The sequence below is a fragment of the Fundulus heteroclitus genome, chromosome 4, assembly GCF_011125445.2.
Source record: "Fundulus heteroclitus isolate FHET01 chromosome 4, MU-UCD_Fhet_4.1, whole genome shotgun sequence".
Lineage (NCBI taxonomy): Eukaryota > Metazoa > Chordata > Actinopteri > Cyprinodontiformes > Fundulidae > Fundulus > Fundulus heteroclitus.
Window position 1 is genome coordinate 4,716,180 of NC_046364.1, and position 7,795 is coordinate 4,723,974.

Here is a 7,795-nt window from a genome sequence, read left to right on the forward strand (position 1 = left end):
TAGCGCATTAGCCAAGAGGCTTAGTAGAAGCTGGTGGCTCCTCAAGAAGTGACAGTTGAAAGAATTGACAGGTAATTGCACAATTAAGATCCAATAATTCTTAAAGTAGTTAGAGTGGTCAACAGTTTTACTATTTTTGTGTATTTGAATCCACTGAGTTTTAGGTCATTAACTGAATTGTGTTCCTTTACATTTTTTTTCCACCTTTGCTAATAATAAATAAATGTGGTCTCTGTTTTAAGGAATTCACAGCTGAACTGATTCACTACATAATTAAAAGCACATTTTTAATAACAGGGTTTTGACGATGAAGAGCAGCATCATTGGACCCCTGCTGCTCATCCTCCTCAGCAGCAGTGTTGCATTTGGCCTTGGATCTGTGGTGAAAAAAGAATACACACACTTTAAATTTGTTCTCAGCTGGAAGGAAGCTCAAAGCTTCTGCAAGAGGTAAGGTTTCTTTCCTTAATGTTTAGGTATATTTGTTTTTAATTGATGATTATCCTTAAGGTATGAATGAGAAATAGGTAAATTGTCAGAAAATCTGATGGAATGCATATCCTCAAAAGTGCTCATTCATGTCTACATATTTCCAAAAACCTTGTAAATATCTTGTGCCTAAGCTGGTTCTGCTAAACCTTATTAGGCTACTTCAGTCAACATTTATTATGTGGTACATTGAGTCAAACAAATCTATAAAGGTGTTCCACAAGGTTCTGGGCTTCCTCCATTTCTATTCCCTTTTACATGATCCTGTTGGATGATATCAAGAAGTATAACATTTATTTCCTCTAAGCTGATAAAACCCAACATCATTCAATGACTTTGCCAGATGTCTTACTGACCCCAGTTACTTTTAACCCCTCAACTCTTATGAAACTGAAGTTACTGTTCTTGGACCTTCTGAAGCTCAGTGATTCATTCACCAATGATGTACTCATGTTAACTCTTTTACTGTAGAAGCATGTTGCTTGAAGGAAGGTGTTGCAGAAAAACTGTGCATATTGTATAGACTTGTGGACACATTGTAGACCTGTAGACTTGCATTTTTGGAGGCTATGACTCTAAATTAGTCTTTCAGTTGGTCCAAAGTCCTGCAGTGGGTGCTCTTATTTAAACTGCAAGGAGGAATCACATTTCCCCTTTAGTACCACTGCATTGGTTGCCTGTAAAATTCAGAATTCAGTAAAATACTGATTGCATACAAAGCCTTGAAGGGTGTGGCATGGCAATACCTGTTGTTTACCACCACAATATTGCTCTAAGGCTGCAGTTTTAAGCATTCTCATGATTATCAAAATTTTAGTTTTTAGGCTTTTCTGCTCTGGGTTTAGCATCCTCTTTTTGGTATCAACACTGCAGCCCTTCAAACGTACAACACAAAGCTAAAACTGCTCTTAATAAAAGCTTTTTTGTCTTCATTTAAATTGTATATTCCATTGGACTACTTTTGCTGATCATTTCTTTACAAGCTTTTAATTTGTAACATTACTACTTTAACCACGTTTATGCCTTTTCCTAATTTGATGTATTTCTTCACCTTGCACCTTAATGTTATAGTTTATTAAACTTTTAATCCTAAGTGGCTTTTTATTTAATCATAATGCATTTTTTGTCTTGGAAATGCTCTCTGATGTTCAGTTGTTTAAAAAGGGCTACATAAATAAAGGTGACTTCAGGTGATAACCCAGATCTCGCATTACGTGTAAAATGTGGTTTTGAAAAAGGCAACACCCTGGTACAGAAACCTTGTCTGCCTTTTAACTTCAATCCAAATTGTTATTGCTAATTATAAAAATAAAATGACTGAAAGGTAAAAAAATAATAAAAACATATAGAAATAATTTAATTAAACATCTGCTGATCCTCCCAGTTGCTTTTAAAGCCACAGTTATCACAACCCCAACTCAAAAAGCATTTGCCATTAAAACCCCCACAAAAGAACAAGGAAAGAAAATATCTCAGACACGTCCAAGATGGCAGCTTTGCAATATTTCTAGCATAATCTTTGTTTAGATCACAGCTTCTTATTCAATGTAAATTTTTGATCTGCTTCAACTTAGTCAAAAAAGAAAACAGCCTCATATAATTTGACTTCTGCATGCATTTGTTCATACATTTGCCTACAAGCAACAGCATGTACATATTGCATGCTCTTCACATTTGTAATTATTTTTTTTTTGTCCTTACAGCAAGTTCACTGACTTGGCCACTATTGATACATGGTCTGACATGAACAGTCTGAACATCAATGATTATCACGCCTGGATCGGTCTGCACAAAACAACACACTTCGGGAGTAACTGGGGCTGGTCTGATGGTGAAGACTACAACGTTAACCTTTGGCAAGGAAACAGCTTTGGAAACTGTGCTATGGTCCAGTACAGTGACAAAAAGTAATGTAACACTACACCTTAACATTTCTGTTTTTACATGTCTGAGATAGGAAATCAAAGCCTTCTACTGATGAACTACAACTAATCAAATGCTGTTTTTTTAATTTCTGACACTTCGACCATTTCAATGGTCGGAGTGTCAGTTATGGGCCCCCCTTGGTCCTGGGCCTGGGACAACTGACCAGTTTGTCCCCCCCTGCCGTGGCTGTGACCACCTCAATTATCTGTTCTATTCTGCTTTCTGAAATTTAGAAAATATGATAAAATGAATTAAAATCTTCTGTCAATCATTATTCTCTTTAAAGGATCTATGTCGAGGACTGTGGAAGTCATCGATTCTTCATTTGTCGGAAGTACCTTTCGAACGATTATGAGTACCCGTTCATACCAGAGGCAAAGACATGGCCAGAAGCCTGGGAATACTGCAAGACTAAGTACACTGATCTGGCCAGTTTTTCAAGCTCCTACTTGAACAACGTCGTCAGAGAGATGGAATTTCCTATCTGGATTGGACTGCACAGAGATGGTAAAGCATTATGGTTAAAATCAGACTGGAACTTTAAATATAATTTATGATGTAGAACTGGTGCACTTTTAAAATATTTACCTTGCCTTCCCTACGAATACTCCTTACCAGTATGCACTGCTTTGTGTTAATCTCTCACATAAAATCCCAATAAATGCCTTGAACATTGCGGTTACAACATGATATCCGGGATAGATCTCGGAGTTTGAATACTTAACAGAGACACTGTAGTCTTCACATGTAACTCAATATTTTACTAGAAATCAGATTTGAAAGTTGCACAGTTTGTCATTCTGTCCTAACATCCTGAGCTTCAGACTGCACCGCCAGTTTAGTTCAGGACAGTTCACTAAAGCCTTGAGAGATAGTTGTTTTCTTTTTAAAGATTGTTAAACTCAACCATACGCATACATTTTTCACATCTGTCTCATAGGAGTAGCATGGACCTGGACCTGGGGAGTGTCCGAATATGGAAACTGGTCAGCAGGGGAACCGAGTAACAGCGGCGACTGTGGGTCGATCTACTCAATATCGAAGAAGATGGCTTCTCAAAACTGCGATGCTCGTCTACCGTTCCTCTGCGTCTTAGACAGTGTGATCCTAGTAAAGGAGAATAAAAGCTGGGAGGAGGCGCTGGAACACTGCAGAGGCCTACGTTCACCCACAAACAACTTGCACTATGATTTCCTCAGCCTACAGCCTGAAGACCAACAGGACCTCATTATGACCAAGGTCATGCAGGCTGACACTGAGGAGGTGGGTTGGCTGCTCTTAAAGAGCAAGTTTTGTACCTGAAACCAGCCATGGAAGCAAGTTTGAATTTAAGAGGTTTCTGTTTTAAATTTGTATTTTTATAATTTGTAAGTATTATTTAATTTTCATTTAAGAAGCTGATCCAGACTCTAGAGGTGGCTAAAAATACAAGAGTTCTTGCATCATCAATAGAAAAGGTGTCTTTTCTTTCAAGTGTCCCTGCAAGTATGGATAGGATTCTTATTGACATCAACATTAACCATCACAATCAACATGTCAGCACTTTGAGGTAACAGCACTGATAGAACACGGGCTAAATAGCTCTGACATAGCGAAACTGGTTTCAAGATAGATAACGCTTCTTGCACAACTAGCCGCTAGCAATCGTGCACAGGTAGCTTCTAACCCGTTCTAGTCACTGAGCTATATAATACACTGGAGTGCTGATTTTGCCGAAAAACTGAAGTCACTGGCCGCCATCTTGCTACTCCCTACTCTCACATAATCCCATAGGATTTGGTTGCAACAACAAGCAGTTTTCTGGCTGTGTGAAAATTTGCACAGGTAATTCTACAGTCAGTGGATGTACTAACACTATCAACTACTAGGAAATTAGGTGCTGAAATATTTTACATGTTATTCATATTAAATATATATATATATATATATGTATATATAAGTATGTATATATGTATATATATATATATTTGTATACACATATGTAAATATATGTTTTTTATATTATTTATATATTTATAAATGTTAAATATATATATTTAAATGAATAAAATGCAAAATATTTCAGCACATGACTTTCTCAGTACTTGATAGTTTTAGAACATAACATAAAAGTATATGGCATTTGACATTTTAAAAGTCTTAAGCCCCCCCTGAACATGAGAAAATCCTCGTTATTCGATGCTGTAGCGCACATATTCCCTAGTTACTGGGGGGAAATATGGAGTACCAATATGGCGGCTGGTGGCTTCAAAGCGACTTGTTCAAACAGCCGGCGATTAGCACTCCAGTGTATAATATAGCTCTGTGGTTCTAGTGCCAGGAGCACTCGGCTAAAGGCAGCTAAGCTACTGTTACTTCACAACAGCCATCGCTTCTGGCTACTCGGTGACCTATCCAAGATGACTATGACGACATATGACATCCGACCTTGTGTGTAGTGCGTAAGGAGGTGGTCCTGTGAACATACAAACTCTGACCACGTGTCTTGCGTAAAATAGCAGCTCCGAGATCCCAACTAACTCACTAGCTTAACATAGGGTAGTACCAGTTGGGGGAAAGACTTCGACAAAGTGCGGGAAATTCAAACAGAGGAAGATAAAGAGAGAGAGAGAGAGAGAGAGAGAAAAGGGAAGAAATATGGAAAAGAGATCTAATTTCAGCCGATCAGTGTGGCCAGTTTATCATCAACAAAACCAAACACTGCAAAAATCACTTATAATGCATCCACACATTGGAAATATTCAGCACAGTCAAACAAACTCCTTTTGGAGTAATTAAGCAGTAAAACTATTTCCTAATAGATTCTGCCCAGGCACAAAATATCACCTTATGAGTGGAAAAAGGGAAATAAAAAAACAAGGAAACTTTTACTTGATGTAAAGACAAGGCCGCTATCACCCCTCTAGATTAAAAACCTACATCAGAGAACCAAAATTATGTCTCATTAGGTTGTTAGTCAGACTGCCGTAACCTTTCAGTGACGGACCTGACCCTCTCAAGTAGGGCTGGACGATATGGACCAAAAATGATATCTCAATATTTTTAGGCTGAAATTTGATATTGATCTCAATATGTTTTTCTTTTCATAATGTAATTATAAAAAGGCCTTTCTGAATCAAACCTTTATCCCAAATTTCAGCTGTAGACAGCGGTTGATAAATATGAGAAATCACAGAAAATAGCCTACTGAATACATAAAAGTATAATTATAATGCAACATAAACTATCTCAATATAATCAATTTCGTCTCAAATATCTTTTTTTTTTAAATATCTCAATATATTGCTCAGCCCTACTCTCAAGTTACATAGGTGGGTTTTTGAGAAGGGCAGCCCGAAGGGAATATCTATACACAGTGGTATCGTAGTGGTTAGAGCATTGTGCTTTTTTTCTGGTGGTTCTGGGTTTACAGTCTGCCACTTTGGGTCCGTTAGCAAGAACAGTAATGCTCCCTGGGTGCCACCCAATGGCAGCCCACTGCTCCCCAAGGCACAGGTAAAATGCAGAGGATGAGTTTCATTGATGTATATGTTGCAATGACAAAATACACACAATGGTTATTATTTGATATTCCCTCATAAATTCACATATTTGCCTTTTTAAACATTCAGTTCTTAAGGCTCTTCTCAATCCGGGACCTTAGATAAGATATTATATGGCACCACCTCAGTCAGGGGTTTAATTGCACACAAGAAATTGGATGGTGTTGTTTTTACCACAGACTTTAACTGCAGAACCAGAAGCAGCTTCAAGCTGATCAGTACAAGGATTTTGACTCCAGTTCCACTTTGGTCTCAAGAAATTCAAAAAATAACATGTTAATCAATTTACATGAGTAAGAAATTACAAATAAGTCTTAAAAATCTGTGAAATATACTGTTGCCAGAAAATAAAATTCCTGTAAATCATTGAACAGTGATGATAATAGCTATACATTCAACAATCAGTCAACATCAAATTGGACATGGCCCTCTTAGCATTTTCCTGTATGGGCCTGCTGGCTCTGCATATTAACTAATCTTAAAACAACTTTACACATTTCTGAGTCTGATTGGTTGGTTGTTCCTGTAGGTGTGGACCGGCCTGCGTTTCCTGGCCGGTGAGTGGATGTGGGTGAACGGAGCAGATATGCTGCACACCGACCTGCCTCTCTGCCCCGCCCCACATCAACATTGTGGGATCTTATCCAAGAACAGCGCTGGTGGCATGGAGGCTAGAGACTGTTCAGAGAGAAAAAACTTCATCTGTTACAGCTACACACCCTAAATAAAGTATCCCAACATCCAATACTACAGACAAAAATTCTCATGTTTAAAATGCTAACATTTACCCAAATAAAGATCTTTAGAATATTTGAAATACATTTTCTCTAATAGAAATATATAATCTGTGTTGTATTTAGTTTACTTTATAAGCATAAACACTATTGTTTTCTAATTAGATAACTGCTCCATTTAATTTAACTGTTTTATTTATCTTTATCCAGTTATTTGGTTTTTGCTGAACATGTGTTTTTTTTCTGTTTGTAAAATGGCTTGTTGTATCGCGCAGTAGCTACAATTCACCTTCTTTAGTTTAATTTCAAAAGCCAAACCCAGGGCTGATAACACACAGGAATTATTCAAATACAAGCTGTCCGACAACATGAAGTAGGCCATAAGATCCCAAAGAGTAACTTGGCATGCCACTGATCTAAAGAAATTCAGGAACAGATGGAAAATTGTGTCATTAGCTATGTTTACATGCACAAAAATTTATGATCAGAATAAAATGTATTCGGATTAAATAATCAGATTGTACCAATTATATAGGTACATAATCACTTAATCCGATCATAATGTGTGTGTATATGCACCTGGCTTTATTAAGAATAGAACCACTCTGACATGCGTAGGTATCAAATTCCCCTAAAAAAACACAGAAGAAGAACTTCTGTCTTTGCTGTACAACAAAAAATATTAAAGCAGTTTTATATGAGTTCATTTGTCTTTTGAGCGCCCACACTGGACTTGCACCAGGTTCTAATTATGGTTGAAACTTTACTAAATAAGCAACAATTTGAAGGCAAGGCAAATTTATTTATATAGCACAATTCAGTACAAGACAATACAAAGTGCTTTACATGATTAAGATATACCAAAATAATAAAATGTAGATAGAAAATAGAATAAAAGCAAGTAGGGATAGAATGTAGTAACAAAAAAGAACATTAAAAACAGTAAAACTGTTTAACTAGAACAGTCAAAGGCAATTTTAAACAGATGTGTTTTTAATCTTGATTTAAAAGAACTCAGGCTTTCCGCACTTTTACAGTTTTCTGGAAGTTTGTTCCAGATAAACGGAGCATAGGAACTAAATGCTGCTTCTCCATGTTTAGTTC

General features: G+C 37.1%; 1 protein-coding gene across 1 annotated transcript; it reads left to right on the forward strand.

Moving 5' to 3' along the window:
• Positions 1-302: 302 nt before the first annotated feature.
• On the forward strand, positions 303-3,730 carry LOC118562795 (secretory phospholipase A2 receptor-like). Its single transcript, XM_036135675.1, has 4 exons — positions 303-450; positions 2,193-2,396; positions 2,702-2,922; positions 3,356-3,730. Exons 1-4 carry the CDS (start codon positions 308-310, stop codon positions 3,715-3,717), a joined length of 930 nt encoding a protein of 309 aa, XP_035991568.1. The 5' UTR covers positions 303-307; the 3' UTR covers positions 3,718-3,730.
• Positions 3,731-7,795: the final 4,065 nt, after the last annotated feature.